The 17,457-nt window shown below is 49.0% G+C and overlaps 1 protein-coding gene across 1 annotated transcript in view; it reads right to left on the reverse strand.

Annotated features, from left to right (window-relative positions):
* Nucleotides 1–17,457, reverse strand: part of dagla (diacylglycerol lipase, alpha) — a 533,527-nt gene that overhangs the window by 160,384 nt on the left and 355,686 nt on the right. Inside the window, exon 7 of the mRNA XM_072517705.1 lies at nt 10,673–10,774. Within this exon, the coding sequence (XP_072373806.1) occupies nt 10,673–10,774 (102 nt within the window). The remainder of the gene's footprint in view (nt 1–10,672; nt 10,775–17,457) is intronic.

The following is a 17,457-nucleotide window of genomic DNA, read 5'->3' on the forward strand; positions in this document are numbered from 1 at the left end:
ATAGAGTAGCGACCTGGGGGAACTCACGGAGAGGTTCCAGTAACAAGAGGAAATGACCCGAGATATATTCAGGTTAAATACTTCCTCCGTAAGGAAGCAGCGACCTACCCCCAGATACCAGGACACTCATTAGTAAGAACTGGACAAGATAAGGAAAAAATGAGAGCAGGAACTAATCGCAGAGATAGGGGAGGGCTCTGCATCGAAGCACGACACAGGGCAAACTTCACCTCCATACTGCAGGGCTCAGCCTAACGCAGCTAAAGGTGGTGCACTGAGCGCACCTAACCAGAACCCGAATGAGTGGATTCTTTCCAGAGATGGACGACAAATGTGAACGTGCCAGGGAGGCCCGGCCAACCACACACATGTTCTGGGCTTGCCCCAAAATTATTGGGTACTGAACACCTTCTTTGAAGCAATATCCAGGGCTGAGGGAGTGAAGGTGGAGCCATGCTCAAAAATGGCGGTCTTCGGAGTTTCAGATCATCAGAACTCTTCAAGGGGTGGGAGGCCAATGCCTTATCCTTTGCCTGCCTGACGCCCGCTGCAGACTGGCTATCCAACCTGGCGGAATTTCTCAGGCTGGAGAAAATAAAATTTGCCATCCGGGGATCGGAAAAGGGCTTCCACAGGACGTGGAAGCCGTTCAGTAACTTGTTCCAAGATCTCTTCGTGCCCAGCAATCAGAAGGGTAAGGGCCCCGAAGGCACGCAAAGAGCACGAGGGGGGGCAAGGGACAAAGCTGCAGGGGACTGGTCCGAAGGCAAGCTGAAGCCTAAACCAAACTGTAAACAGACACTTGTAAATATGTGCTCTAGCCATCCTGGGGATTGTAACAGATGTGTGCTGACTAAAGGGTCACGTGGCCACAGCGGGAGGGAAGACAATTGCCTGTAAATATATGAGCTGATTTCTATTTATCTTTCTTATTTTCCTTTTTTTGGACAGTCTTTGTAATATGTAACCTATGAACTGTGAAATATAATATGTGAAAACCCAATAAAAACACTTAAAAAGATTTCAAAGCAGAGCACAGAATGGATAGACAACAAATGAGGTTGTACAAAGATGGACTTGCCAATCCTAATAGTACCCTCTAGCTCACATCAAAGATTGAAGTGATAGAGTTGTGGCATGTGCAGCAACGGGCCTCCAGACACATTCCTTAGAGGCACAGCACCATCTTGGTTGTTATCAAGGTCACTACAGCCTACAATTACTGTATCCAGGGTTCGTTGCAGGATGTCATCAGTGATGAAGGCATGGTTGCAGAGTTGTCAGCACTGCTGCCTCACAGCTCCAGGGTCTCGGGTTCAATTCCGGCCTCGGGTAACTGTGTGTGTGGAGTTTGCACTTTCTCCCCGTGTCTGTGTGGGTTTCCAGCAGGTGTCCAGGGATGTGCAGGTTAGGTTAAGGGGTTATTGGATAGGGTGGGGAAGTGCGCTCAGGTGGAGTGCTCTGTCAGAGGGACGGTGCAGACTCGATGGACTGAACGGCCTCCTTCTGCACTGCAGGAATTCTATATGTCAGCCAGTATTAAATAAATCTATAAAGCTGTGATGGTTGTCTTGTTTGAGAAACACTTTAAAAAATCATAATTGTAACGGCTGGTACATTCAAATAAATGGGACAAAGATGCAGAGAGGGAGAAGTAGGAGGAAAGTGTGGAAAGGCTTCCCCACTTCGTCAACACTTTCCTCCCACCCTCCCCCAGCTCTTTGGAAATCATGCAGGAAGTCATGCTGGAGATGATGGTTGCTTGAATGTTAATTGTCACTTATCAGGTTGTCTAGGTCTTGCTACATATTGGCAGACTGTTTCAGTATCTGAGGAGTGGTGAATGGTGAGCATTGAGCAGTCACAAGTGAACATCCCCATTTATGAAAGAAGATAGGTCATTGATTAAGCACCTGAAGATGGTTGGTCCTAGGACACTATCCTGAGGAACTCCTGTAGCAATGTTCGGGTGCTGAGGTGATTAGCCTCCAACAACAATAATCTTCCTTTGTGCTAGCTATGGCTCCAACCAGTAGAGGGCTTTCCCCCAATTTCCATTGATTTTGGTATTGCTTGGGCTCCTTGATGCCACACACATTCAAATACTGCTTTATGTCAAGGGCTGTCACTCTCTCCTGATGTTTGGTGTTCAGTTCTCTTTTCCAAGTTTGAACTGAGGTTATAATGAGGTCTGAGCGCCCCTGACAAAGATTCCAAATTGAGCATCAATGAGGTTATTTATGTGTAATAACAGTTGATAGATGAGCTCTTCCATCATCTTGCTGATAATCGAGAGGAGACAGATTGGGTAAAAACTGGCTGGGTTGGATTTGTCCTGCTTTCTGAGTACAGGATATAACTAATTTTCACATTGCCGTATAGAAGCCAGTGTTGTCATTCTATTGGAACAGCTTGCTAGGGGCATGGCTCATTCTGGAGCACAAGTTTTCAGTACTATTGCCAGATTGCTGTCAGGGTCCATAGGTTTGCAAATACCCACTGCCTTCAACCATTTCTTGATATCACGTGGAGTGAATCGAATAGGTTGACGATTGGCATCAGTGATGCTGGGGACCACAAGAGGAGATGTGGGTCATTGACATTCAGACTCCTGACTGAAAATGTTTGAAAATGCTTCACCCAATATTTGCAAGCCTCCTCCTCCTGCTAAATTGTTCACTTGTCCATTCGTATTCATAATTGTATATGGCAAAATTTCAGAGTCTTGCTCTGATCTATTTGGTTGTGGGATTGCTTAGCTCTATCACATGCTGCATATGCTGTTTGGCATGCAAATTGTCCTGGGTTATAGCTCCACCAGGTTGACACCTCATTTTTAGGTATGCCTGGTGCTGCTCCTGGGATGCCCTCCTACACTCTTCATTGAACTGGAGTTGATAGCCCAGCTACATGATAAAGGTATAGCGGGTGATATGCCAGGCTGTGAGGTTGCACATTGTGCTGAGTACAATTCTGCTGCTGCTAATGCCCCACAGAGCCTCATGGATGTCCAGTTTTGAGTTGCTACATCTGTTCAAAATTTATCCCATTTAGCATGGTGGTAGTGCCACACAACACAATTGTGGGTATAGGGGGTTCTGTGGCTCTATGAATTATTCTTCTGTGAAGTGACTTGAGATGTTTTATTATATTAAAGGGGGTATCTGAACAGCTTTGGAGATTGGCAGGCTGGCACACACAGTAGGCATCAGCAATGGGGGTGACCCAGAGGCCTGGTGACAGCATTAGATATCACACTGTTAGTTGCCACTTAACAGTCTATGTTGAATTGATATTACCAATAACGGAAATGTCATGACACACACTTTGACCAGTTTGAACCATTTCCCCATGTCAATACTTTTAACTCCTTCAAGTCCTATAAGAAAGGCAGCAGATATGCTATGGAGACTCAGCAGTCCTCACAGGAGGATGAGAACTTGGAGAGTGCACCACTACATTACTCTACGACCAGCGCATATACAATGTACTGAATGGGATCTACATTAGAGGTGGCTAGATTGTCAACTGGTGGTGAAAGTATGACGCATCACGGTGGTAATGTTTGACTCGAGGGGGGTGAGAGGCTCCCGACAAGGTTAGTCACCTGGAACGTGTGAGGCCTGGGAGGGCCAGTAAAGAAGGCGAGGGGCTTCGTACATTTAAAGAGTCTGGGAGCCTCCGTGGTGATTATACAAGAGAACCATTTGCGGGTACAGGACCAGATTAGGGTCCGTAAATCTTTGGTGGGCCAGGTGCTTCACTCAGGTTTTGATAGTAGGGCCGGGGGGGCGCGATCTTAATTAATAAGAGGGTCCGGTTCCAAGTGGTGAGGGCTGACCAGAGGGCATGGTACGTGATGGTGGTCGGTACACTAGAGGGGAGGTTGGTGGTCCTAGTGAATGTCTATGCCCCAAATTGGGACAATGTATTGTTTATGATAATGCTCCACATTGGGTGGACCTGGTGCTGGAGGTCGGTCGGAGGCATCGAAGGGGGTGGTGGTTAGACTTTGGGCTGCTGTCAGACTTGGGGTTCTGTGTGAGGGCCATACGTATGTAGAGTAGAACAATAACGGGATGGTCTCACCCTCAACTTTCTGGGAGATGCTGAAGGCGGTGAATGGAGGAAGGACCATAGAGTATAAAGCAAATGTGGATAGGGAGGTGAGAGAGGAGCGACAGAAATTGGCAAATCGTAGATATGTGAGGGACCCAACCCTCACATATCTCCCATGGCATGCAAGAAAAAAACGACAATTGCAGTTTGACCTGCTGTTCACGTACAGGGCGGTGCGCCAATTTAGGCGAGTGAAAGGGGCATTGTATGAGTATGGGTAGAAGGCCAGTGGTCTCTTCACTCACCAACTCAGGCACGAGGAGGCAGCCAGGGAGATTGTTCAGATTAGGGTTGTGGAGGGTAGGCTGATCTCCTCCCCGGATAAGGTGAATGGAGTGTTTAGGGCCTTTTATCAGAGGTTGTATCGATCGGAGCTTACAAAGGACTAACGGGGAATGGCAGAGCTCCTGGGGAGTTTGGAGTTTCCCAAGGTGAGGGAGGAATTGAGGGAGGATCTGGAGGCGTCACTAGGCTTGGAGGAGATTCAGATAGTGCTGAGGCACAGGTACCCAGTGGAATTTTATAAGACGTTTTCGGAACATTTGGGTTCATTGTTGCTGGCCATATTTAGGGACTCTTTGGCAAGGGGCACCCTCCCAGAGACACTGGGGAGGTTGTCTATCTCTCTGCTCCTGAAAAAGGATAAGGGCCCCACAGAGTCTGGGATGTATCGTCTGGTCTCCTTGTTGAATGCAGATGGTGAGGGATCCTGGGACACTCTGGATTCAGATGGAGTCTGGTTCATGTAGAGGGACAAGGTCGGGAAAATTGGTCAAAACAGTAGTGGTGTCTACGTTAAGAATATGGGGGCCGCTCCGCCAGCATTTTAAGTTGACGACATGCACGCGCATACAGAGCTGGAGGCCTGTTTCGGATGTGCCAGAGCTGTGGACAGGTGCTGCAGGGACAGATGTCCTTGCCTTCACCTCATTGGTGGCGTAGAGGAGGATCATGTTGGGCTGGATTCTAGCAACGCCGTCGAGTGCTTCAGCATGACTAGGGGATTTAATGGGTGTTTTAGCACCTCAAGACTGTCAAATGCACTCAGCGGGGGGGGGTTGATTGAAGGGTTCTACTGGAGATGGCCGCCATTTGTATTGTCACTGTCAGCTGTTAGAGAGGGTGGGGGGATGGTATAAACAAAGTGGGTTGTATGTTGAGTGGTCGAGTGTGAGTGTGTCGAGTGTGAGTGTGGGTGTGTGGTGTGTGTCGAGCATGTGTCGAGTGTGAGGTGTGTGTCGAGTGTGTGGAATGTGTGGTGTGTGTGCGTGTGTCGAGTGTCTTTGTGTGTGTGTGACCCACGGAAAGCTTCCGCCAGCATTTGTAGAGGCAGAAATCATCCATAGGGAAAAATTGGAGGAGTGCATCTCAAGTACTGGTGCCACGATGTCTCAGGCATTTCCAATGATGTCCACCTCCATGGAAAGTGTAGCCACCCACATGGCAAATCAGATGCAGCAGGCCGCTGAGAGCATGTTGCCCAAGACAAATGACCTACATGCACTGTCTATCACGTAACACAAGATTGTGAAAAAGCTTGCCTTGGTGGCTCAAAGTCTCACCAAAAGGCAGCCAGCCAGGTGGGTCATGAGAGGGAAGATGGAGAAAGGCCACATGACAAGAGGGATTTTCATCCCTTCCACCCCCAATCAGACAAAGCACCACATGCTGCCATATGTCTCTATGACTGGGTTTTCTTCTGCACATGTGGAGTAGTGGACATGGAGCTGTTTTTGGAAGGGCACTCATGAGCTCCTAAAGGAGATGATCTTTGCTGTGGGCATCTCATACAATAGGGAAACGAGCTTCAAGCTTTACCAAATACTCAGGGTTGGATCTTTGACTATTGAAATGAACTGCGTTGGGGTGGAGCACAGGATGTATGAAGGAACTGTCAGATATTCTTACCCCCATAGATTACATTAAGCACACCTAGATGAGCCACATCTGGCTCCTTAGGGCAAGAGGAAGACAAAACAGATCTGTCTACACCTTTCACTTCCTGCAACTCAACTCCTCTCTGGAGTGCAATGTTGTTAAGGGCACAGGTGACCACACTCATTCTGGAGGCTTTTTAGGTGCCATACTGGAGCACCCGGAAGAAACTTACACAGACATAGGGAGAACATGCAAACTCCACACAGTCACCCAAGGTTGAAATTGAACCTGGGTTCCTGTTGCTGTGAGGCAGCAGTGCTAATCACTGTGCCGCCTGCTTCCAGGTGATGTGGCACCACTAGAACTGTCAAGGCATCAGAACCACATCTTCAGCAACCTAACTGTTTGCCCCATGTGGCTTCTATCTCATCTCTGCTCTGGATTTTTCAGCCAGGTCCTCAAAAGAGTACGGCTCGGCGAAAAGGAGCCAGTCACTGATTATGCGTGGAGGTCCATAAACCAATGGTGTTTCTGCTCTGATGGCTGCTCATCTGTTCCTATACAGGGGTACATGCTACAACTGCATGAATTGTTCCCATGCTGCAGTGAAGACTGAACATAAAGGAGTTGAGATCAAGATGAGGAAAGATGGGGGAAATTACTTCCAAAAAGTTGGAAATCACGTTCAAAGCAGCGAAATCAGGCTGCCACACAATTCTGAGCCCAAGCTTTCCAATTTCACTTTTTAAAGGCTTTCCAGTCTATCACTTTCAGCAATGGTTCTCTGCTGGGCTCTCGCCTAGTTCACCCTGGAGCATTCCACTCAGCTCAAGAAACTATGTTCCAGCTCTTTAAGCCAGAATGCTGGTTTAAATCCTGAGATATTGAGGGACTTAAATATTAAAATTAATTAGCCAACAGCTCCTAGGGGTTTTCCTGCTCACCTGCAAACCTGCTAAGAGAAACCTGGAAGCAAGTGGCATGGGGGTTAGAACTACTGCCTCACAGCGTCAAGGACCCGGTTTTGATTTCGACCTTGGGTGACTGTGTGGAGTTGGAAAATTTTCTGCATGTCTGCATGTTTCCTCCAGGTGCTCTGGTTTCCTCCCACAGTTTAAAGATGTGCAGGTCGGTGGATTGACCATGCTAAATTGTCCCTTAGTGTCCAAAGGCTAGCTGGATTGCAGGAATAAGGCGAGGGAAGGGGCCTAGGTTAGGGTGCTCTTTCGGAAGGTCAGTGCAGAGTGAACGAGCCAAATGGCTTCCTTCTGCACTGAAGGGATTCTATCCTGTTGAATTCCGAACCATGTGACAATTCTGTGGGCCTAACCCCCAAGCCACACACAAATCCTCCTCCACCCTTGACATTTAAAATTCAGTCCTTTATCTCCAAATGGAAGCTAGTTGCAATGACTTTCGATTCCAGTCTGATGTGGCTGTTTGAATACTGTGGGTTTAGGCTCAGCTGGAAGTCTACAGCTACTGGAGTCTGATTTATTATGTTAGTTACATGTAGTATGTGTGATTATTTCAGATTGCAGCATTCAGGATTTTTTTTGTGTCCCTTGGTTGCCTCACATTCTTGTGAACTGCCTCTTACCTTATCATTATCAAAGACAGCCTCCGCAAAGCCTAGAAAAGCAGTGTTTGAAACAAGAGGCAGTGAATGAAGCCAAGAAGCTCCACATCAAAAGATCTTTCAAAAATGTAATGTAATATGTAGAAAATAAAAGATTCCTATTGGAGGGAGATCATCATCAGAGCTTGTAAATACAGCTCAGGGACAGCTTGCTTGCTGACTGTGCTGCACATTTCTTGTACAGCTTCAGGATTTAAAGTATTGCAGCAGCATCTCAAAGCAGAGCTGCAATGTTGCAAACATGAACAATTACTTTTAAGCTGACAAAGATATGTTTGTAATAAACAGATAATTCCGGAAATACTCAACAGGTCTGGCAGCAATGGTGCAGAGAAAAGCAGAGCAAACATTTCAGGTCTGTGTCCTTGCATCAGATGAAAGATCACAGACCTGGATCACGAGCTCTATTTCTCCTTCTACACAAGCTGCCAGATTTGCTGAGAACTCTTAAAAGTTTTGTGTTTCTATTTCAGATTTCCAACATTTTCTTTCAAATTTCCATCATTAGCAGTATTTTGCATTTGTTTACAGGCTAATTTTTATCTTGTTCATTTTGCTTTTTATGCACTCTATCAGAACAAAATGTTTTCTTCTTTTCACTTGTAATTCTACCTGTGATACTGACTTTCTGCGATGTATTAATTTTTGGTGACACCTTCTCCCAAGCTCCAAGCTACTTTGTTGCACACCTGATTGCCATTAGGTGAATTTGTATGGCATCAGTGACAACCTCTCTCATTTTTCCTCCCTCTGAGGGCACTGGGTTCCATTAACTAACTGGCATAATTGGGATTTGTATGCAATTCTGCAGACACTTACCAGCTACCTACCATTCATTGGACCAGTGAGCCAGAACACAAATGGGTTTGCCACATTGCCACTTATGGATCTCATAGAAATAAATAAAATCCTGATGGGACTGGACAGGCTAGATGTGGGAAGAATGTTCCCGATGTTGTGGACATCCAGAACAAGGGGTCACAACCTAAGAAACGGGGTAAGCCACAGGACTGAGATGAGGAAGAACATCTTCTCTCAGAGAGTTGTAAACTTGTGGAATTCTCTACCACAGAAAGCTGTGGGGGCCAGTTTGTTGTATATATTCAAAAGGGAGCTGGACGTGGGCCTTGTGGTTAAAGGGATCAAGGAGATGGAGAGAAAGCGGGAGTTGGATACTGAATTTGCATGATAAACCATGATCATATTGAATGGTGGTGTAGGCTCAAAGAGGCGGATGGCCAACTCCTGCCCCTATTTTCTATGTTTCTATGTCTGTTAGCCTTTGGCTGCTGTTGAGTAAAGAGCCAAGAATTCTACTCCTTCACCCAAACACTTTTATTTTTCCTTGAACACACCCTGTACCAAAACTCAATCACCACATCACATGCCTCATAGGACACCTGCAGCCTCTTTACATGTTAGTGTCAATTATTCGATACTGAACATCAATGAGACATCTAATTGGAATGTTTCTTAACCCATTCCTTAACATGTCTATGTGGGTTTCCTCCGGGTGCTCCAGTTTCCTCCCACAGTCCAAAGCTGTGCAGGTTTGGTGGATTAGCCATGCAAAATTCCCCCTTAGTGACCAAAGATTAGATGGGATTAAGGGGATAGAGCAGGGGAATGGGCCAAGGTAGGGGGTTCTTGGTAAGATTGGTGCAGACTCAATGGGTCAAATGGCCTCTTTCTGCACTGTAGGGATTCAAGGTCATGTTGGTGTCTATCTTCAAGCCTGGATATCATCACACAGAAGTTGTTTGATCCCAGAAGTGATCAAAACAAAATGACAATTGGAATCTATTGGAACTATTCTATAAGGTAGGAAAAGAGGAATATAAATCAAGTGGTCAGCTGATTCAGGCTTGCACATTTGTATCTTATTGAAACTAATTGCATTAGCAAGATAGGGGAACAGGTTGAGGTATGGTGTACACCCCAGGGAGAATTTTTAAAAAAACATTAACACATACAGTCCCTCTCCCCCCAACCCTCCCAGCCTCACCTCCCTAATGTTCGATGTGATCCAATTCTCGAAAGTGCATAATGAATAATGCCCATGAATTGTTGAACCCCTCCATCCTTCCCCCAGTTCAAATTTGACCTTTTCAAGCGTCAAGAATTCCAGCAGGTCCTCCCGCCACGCCAGGGCACAGGATGGAGAGGTTGATCTCCACCCTAATAGGATCCGCCTCCGGGCGATCAACGAGACGAAGGCTACAACATCTGCCTCCGCTCCCGGTTCCAACCCCGCCCGATCCGACACCCCGAATATGGCCTCCCGAGGACCCGGGTCCAGTTCCACGTGCACCACTTTAGAGATTACCCTAAACACCTCCTTCCAGTAATCCTCCAGCTTTGGACAGGACCAAAACATATGAACGTGGTTTGCGGGGCCCCCCCACACAACGTTCACACACATCTTCTACCCGCTCAAAGAGCCGGTTCATCCTCGCACTTGTACGGTGCGCTCTATACACCACCTTCAGCTGTATCAGCCCCAACCTCGCACAAGAGGTGAAGGCATTCACCCTCCGGAGCACCTCACACCAGAACCCCTCCTCCATACCCTCTCCCAACTCTTCCTCCCACTTTGCCTTGATCCCTTCTAGCAGCGCCTTCTCCTCCTCCAAAATAGCCCCGGAAACCACCAATACTATCCCCTTCTCCAGTCCCCCTGTCGTCAGCACCTCCTTCAACAATGTGGAAGCCGGCTCTACTGGGAAGCTCTGTATCTCCTTTCTGGCAAAGTCTCGAACCTGCATGTATCTAAATATGTCCCCCTGCTCCAGCCTATACTTCGCTCACCCCAGGGAGGATTAAAGAATGTGCAAAATATGTATTTGGGTTGGCGGCAAAAGTTGTAGTCGAAAGAACAATGGGCTAAAAAGAAAACAATGAAAAAGCATTTCTTCATTTTCGTGACTGCATACATTTCTAGAGCTGATTACCAGAGATTTTCATGCATTGTGTGTGTAAGAAATGGACAATGCACTGTTAATCAATGGGTGTATGCTTAACACTCTTTGTACTCACCCAAGGTAACATTCTTTGCTGTAGTGTCATTACAGGAGTGGTAGTATCGCACTAACCAAACAATTCCTATGATTGCATATGCAAATTCTATCAGCACAATTGCTGCAAAAAAGAAACACAATTAAGTATGGATTATGTATTATTTTGGAAAAGACATAAAACTACTTTTTAAAAACTGTTATAACCCCATTAGAGGTCCCGGGATAAGGACAATATGGTTTCCCATGACCTCCCCGGCCCCGGTATATGACCTTCCCTTTTAAGAGGGCAGGGCTTCCCCTTAACAAGGAGAGTCCCAGCTGCATAAAAACCCTGGCCTGGTTGCAGGTCGAGGAAGGAGACCCTTAGCTGAGTGGAGGAATATTTGGAATTGTATTGTAATAGACCTTCTTCGGTAATTTCTACTATCGTCTATGCATCCTGCTTATCGCGGGTTCAACACTGGCGACAAGATTCAGTGGAGCTGCCGTTGATACCGGTTGCTGCACGCCCAGTCCACCTCATCTAGGTCTCGGGAGGTCCCACTATCAACTGCCGCATATAGGAAAGTTGGAAACTTTTGATGTAAGTATAGACGGTTGGGGGCAATACATAGAATGCATGAACTATTTTTTTTCAAACAAATGTGATTATGGGCGATGAGAGACAAACCGTGGTACTACTAGTGCCTTGCGGAGAGCCTACCTACAGTGTGATAAAGAGCCTCACTCACCTGGACCCCCCAGATACACAGTTGTTTGCCACCCTGGTTGCCCTAGTGGAGGAGCATTTTGACACAAAACCACTGCTCATCGTGCGCCGTTTCCAGTTCCACATGGCTTCTCAGGCCTAGGCCGAATTTGTGGGCGACTTCTTGGCCCACTTCTGAAAACTGGCCAAGACTTACGAATTTGGAGCGACATTGAATGAGACCCTCCAGGATCACTTGCTGTGTGGACTCCGTGATGCGGCCACGCTAGCTGAGGTCACCTGGACCTGCAATGCGCGTTGGAAATAGCCATTTCCAGAGAAAGTGCTGAACAAGAGGTCCAGACTCCAGAGACTGGTGGCGCTCAGTCTGGGACGCCAAAGCGCGTGACAATCACACTCGGCTAAAACTGAGAAGGCTGGCTCCTGACAATGGGATACCTACTGGAGGAACACAGGCCATCGTAAGAGGCCCGGAACGCCGCCAGATGTTCTCCCCCGACCAGGAGGAACTGAAGTATGCCGACCGACCAACAGGGGGCGCAACAGGCCGCAGAAACTAGGGGAACAGGAGGCCGCACGAGGATCTACCTGCCCGTCAACCCTGTAGTGGCAACCACCCCCCCACGTGACAGGGCTTAGTATGTGGAAGACGACAACAGCACCTACCAGCAGTTAGACTGCGTGGCTACGCCAATAGTGGCACCCATCCAGATCTCCCTGAATATTAATGGTCACCCAAACTGCATGGAACTCAACACTGGGGGGGGGTGGGGGGGGCAGGCATTGTCGGTAGTCATTTGATATGGCCTTCTATCGCTGACCCTGTTGGACACCAACTCGAGGCTGGCCACTTATACATGGGAACCACTGGCAATAGTGGGCACTTCAACTGTTCCGGTCGAGTAAGGTCAATGATCTGCAAACCTTCCTCTGGTGGTGATCCACGGGAGCGGTCCAAGCTTGTTGGGGTGCGACTGTTCATGCCATCTTCAGTAGCTTGGCAGCGGGTGTGCCGCATCCACCCACATGACCCTGAAGGGGTTCTGACAAGGTTTCCATCGGTGCTCTAGGGTGGCTTGTGGATCATAAAAGGGGCTGTGGCCCAAATAAGTGTGGACCCGATGGCTCAACCGCGCTACTTCTGCACCCGACCTGTCCCGTACACCTCATGACCCAAGGTGGAGGCATTATACGCCTGGTGAAATTCTCCGACTGGGCGACGCTGGTCGTCCCGGTCATGAAACCGGGTGGATCAGTACATTTGTGTGGTGCCTATAAGATGACGGTCAACCGTGTCTCTCGACTGGACCGTTTTACAGTCCCTAGGATCATTATGCGAAGCTCAGTGGAGGTCGCACGCGTATGAAACTCGATATGAATCACACTTACCTCCAGTTGGTCCTGGTCCCCCAAATCCAGACGCTTCGTAACCGTGAACACACATAGGGGGCTATATGAACACACCCGTCTGCCTTTTGGGGTTTCCTCCACGTGTGCAATATTCCAGAGCATAATGGAGAACATCCTGTGAGGTCTACTTCTAATAATCTCCTAAACGTTATTAGTGTCACAAGTAGACTTACATTAACACTGCAATGAAGACACTGTGAAAATCCCCTCGTCGCCACATTCCGGCGCCTGTTCGGGTACACCGAGGGAGAATTCAAAATGTCCAATTCACTTACCAAGCACGTCTTCCGGGATTTTTTGGGGGAAACTGGAGCACCCGAAGGAAACTACCGCAGACACGGGGAGAATGTGCAGACTCTGCACAGACAGTGACCCAGCTGGGAATCAAATCCGGGTCCCCTTCGCTGTGAAGCAACAGTGCTAACCACTGTGCTATTGTGTGCCTCTATGGTGGCCTGGGCCGTCGTCGCCTGTATCTTGAGTACCTCCATCCACTTGGAGTGGGCATCGCAAGGATGAGGAACACTGCGCCCTGAAAGATGCCAATAAAGTCCAGTTTCCTACCAAATACGGACACAGGGCCGCGAGTCTAAACGCCAAGTGAACCATCTCCAAAGCCGCGTGCCGGCCATTGATTTGGGCGTCCCAGCTCCGCCGTCTTCTCCTGCTTCCCCTGTTATCGCGGCCCGCAGCCCCGCCGGTTGTCGAGAACCCAGCGGTCATTTTTGAGGACACCCAAGATGCCAGATAAAGAACTGGGAGAACAGTACATTTGTGTGATGACTGTAAGATGAACGTCAACCGTGTCCCCCGACTGGACCGTTTTCCGGTCCCTAGGATCGAGGATCATTATGCGAAGCTCAGTGGAGGTCGTCCGTGTATGAAACTCGACATGAGTCACGCTTACTTCCAGTTGGTCCTGGTCCCCCAAATCCTGCAGCCTGTTGCGACCTAGCTCTCATTCGGAAACTGAGGCCACCACCAGAGGCGTCCGTGCCAGCTCTCGTGACCGCACCAGCAATGGCCCCACCAGCCTGACGCTCGTCACGCAAATGCCACTCCCCAGTCCGATATATGCCTCCTCACGCCACAAGGTCTGCCCCTGAACGCGGTCCACAAGTTAAACGGTTGAAAGGCCCACACTTACCAATAGATGTGGACATTGCTTTGGACTGGGGAGGGGGCGCGTGGAGGAGTGTTACAACCCCAACTGAGGTCCCGGGATCAGGACTATATGGTTTCCCATGACCTCCCCGGAATATGAACTTCCTTTTTAAGGGGGTGGAACTTCCCCTTTAAGGGGGCAGGGCTTCCCCTTCACAAGGAGCACGCCAGCTGCATAAAAACCCTGGCTTGTTTGCAGGTAGAGGAAGGAGACCTTTAGGGGAGTGGAAGAGTATTTGGAATTGTATTAGAATAAACCTTGCTCGGTAATTTCTACTATCGTCTAGATGTCCTGCTTACTGCGGATTCAACAAAAACATATATTGTACATATTTATGTCGTCAGCAGACAATTTAGTACCAAATTATCCTGCTCAAAAATCAAACATGAGATTTAATTAGGAGCACATTGTCTGTCACTTTAATGATACCATGTGGTTGTTGAGCATCAGAATAAGCTGCAAACTAGTCTCTGATTACAACTAATTTTCTTTTACAGATATTGCATTGGCATTCCAAAGACACCTTTGTGCAAATGTGTTGATTTTCTTTCTTTATTCACAACATGCTAAGTGCTTAAACCTTTGGTTGCGTTTAATGACTGCAAAGAAATGCATTTGTACAAGGCATATAAAGCAAAGACAGATCTGGACAATAAATTCAGAACAAAATAGTTTTGAAAATAGCAAACAAATCCATTAAATCCTGGAAGTATATAGTAGGTCAGTCTATATCTGATAAAGAAATCATCATCATAATTTCCAATCAGCTATTGTCAGAGCTCCTGTGACTGCTCCCTTCACCACTGTCCAGAAATTCAATTGGGCCAGTCTGGTGAACGTACTGCTACTACAATTCACCACTGTATTGTATTGTGTTGATGACCTTGTGGGCTCTGCCTGTTCTCCGTCCCCTCGGGGGTGGTTTATAAATCTGCAGCCTGTAGGCAGCACTCAGTACAGAGCAGTCGCAGGCAGGCACAGATCTAGCTTATTAAAACCACTGTTCACTTCGACTAATCATCTTGTGTGAATTGATGGTCGCATCAATTTAATAAGCTAAGATATCGCAATGGAAGCCGCCATCAAACCTGATCGACTGGAACTCGACCCACAGGCAGCTGAAGCCAAAGGAATCTTTTCACACTGGCTCCGCTGCTTTGAGGCCTACCTCACCGCCTCCTCCTCGCCCGCCGCCACCGAGGCACAGAAGCTGAGTCTCCTCCACGCCCGGGTGAGCCCCAGGATCTCTGTACTAATCGAAGACGCGACCACATACGCAGACACGATCCTGAAAAGACATTACGAGAGGCCGGTGAACAAAGTGTTCGCGCGGCATCTCCTCACCACACATCGTCAATGCCCCAGGGAATCCCTGGAGGAATATCTACGCGACCTGAGGGTACTCGCTCGAAACTGTAACTACAAGGACGTCACGGCCTCGCAGCACATGGAACTTGCCATCCGGGACACCTATGTAGCTGGAGTCCGGTCCAACTATGTCGGACAGCGCCTGTTTGAAAAGGGCACCCTCGACCTAGAAGAGACGGTAAAACTATCCACCTCATTAGAGGTAGCCTTCCAGAGCCTAAATGCTTTCCCTTCCGACCACGCAATTTCCTCGTGGGCGCCGGAGGCGCGACCAGCACCCGACCTGAGGGTGTACCAGGCCTGTGCCGTGCTGCTGCCTGCCCAACCCAGGGGGCCGTCCTGCTATTTCTGCGGTCAGAACCAGCACCCGTGGCAGCGTTGCCCAGCTCAGAACACGACCTGCAGTGACTGCGGCAAGAAAGGACATTTTGCCAAAGTCTGCCTGGCCCGACCCAAAGTTCCAAAATCGCAGGCCCGACTCACAGGCAGCCAGACCCCGCAGCGTGGCTGCGTGCCTGCCGGTACCGCCCCCTTCTGACGCATCACCCGCCTCGTGCTATCCGTGGGGGCCGCCATCTTTAACTCTACACGACACGTGCGACTCATGGGTGCCGCCATCTTGGCTGCCAGCTTCAACGCCGCCTGACATGTGCGACCGACGGGGGCTGCCATCTTGGCCGCCATCTTCAACGCCGCCCGCCACGTGTGACCAACGCGGGCTGCTATCTTGGGTCCACCCCGCTAGCACCGACCACGCCGGCTACCTGCAGCTTGGCCCTGTCACTCTCGACCAGTCACGGCCCAAGTACCTCAAGAACTCCATGATGACCGTCCGGGTCGATGGGCACGAAACGCCCTGTCTGTTTGACTCCGGGAGCACGGAGAGCTTCATCCATCTGGACACGGAAAGGCGCTGCTCCCTCCAGATTTCCCCCGCGTCCCAAACAATCTCCCTTGCTTCCGGATCACATTCAGTGCATATCCGGGGGTACTGTGTCGCGAACCTCGCGATACAGGGTGCCGAGTACACCAATTTTAAACTCTATGTCCTCCCCCATCTCTACGCTCCTCTCTTGTTAGGACTGGATTTCCAGTGCAAACTCAGAAGCTTCACCCTGAAGTTCGGCGGACCCCTACCCCCTCTCACCGTATGTAGCCTCGCGACCCTTAAGGTCGCCGCTCCCTCGCTCTTTGCAAACCTCACCTCCGACTGTTAACCCGTCGCCACCAGGAGCAGGCGGTACAGTGCCCAGGACAGGACTTTTATCAAGTCGGAGGTCCAGCGGCTCTTGAGGGAGGGGATCATCAAGGTCAGCAATAGCCCCTGGAGAGCCCAAGTGGTGGTCGTCAGGACCGGGGAAAAGAACCGGATGGTTGTAGACTACAGCCAGGCCATAAATCGGTACACGCAACTCAATGCGTACCCCGTTCCCCGCACAGCAGACATGGTTAATCAGATTGCACACTACCGGGTTTTCTCCACGGTAGATGTGAAGTCCGCATACCACCAGCTTCCAATCTGTCCAGAAGACCGCCACTACACTGCCTTTGCGGTAGACGGCCGCCTCTTCCACTTCCTCAGGGTCCCCTTCGGTGTCACCAATGGGGTCTCGGTCTTCCAAAGAACGATGGACCGAATGGTTGACCAGTACGGGCTGCGGGCCACGTTCCTGTACTTGGATAACGTCACTATCTGCGGCCATGATCAGCAGGACCACGACGCTAACCTTCAGAAGTTCCTCCAAACCGCCCAAGCTCTCAATCTCACCTACAACAAGGAGAAATGCGTTTTCCGCACAACCCAACTAGCCATCCACGGCTATGTCGTGGAAAACGGAATCCTAGGGCCAGACTGATGCACGATCAATGACCACTAAAGCGAGGTTGTAGTCCAACTGAAGGCTTTAATAAGCTAGATGTTTCCCCCAGCAGCTCAGGAACAGAATGAAGGGTGCTGGTGCGCCACTGGTTCTTATACACCACCTAGCAGGGCGGAGCTATCATACATTCTAACCAATAGAAACCATACAGTTTCCACCAATGATGCAACCCATCAGGTACCAAAATACCTATAATACCACATTCACCCCCTGTTAAATAAGAGTCCAGCGGGGGTGGTGGCCTGAAACTACAAAACATGGCAACATGGCAT

Source organism: Scyliorhinus torazame, chromosome 10 (genome assembly GCF_047496885.1).
Source record: "Scyliorhinus torazame isolate Kashiwa2021f chromosome 10, sScyTor2.1, whole genome shotgun sequence".
Lineage (NCBI taxonomy): Eukaryota > Metazoa > Chordata > Chondrichthyes > Carcharhiniformes > Scyliorhinidae > Scyliorhinus > Scyliorhinus torazame.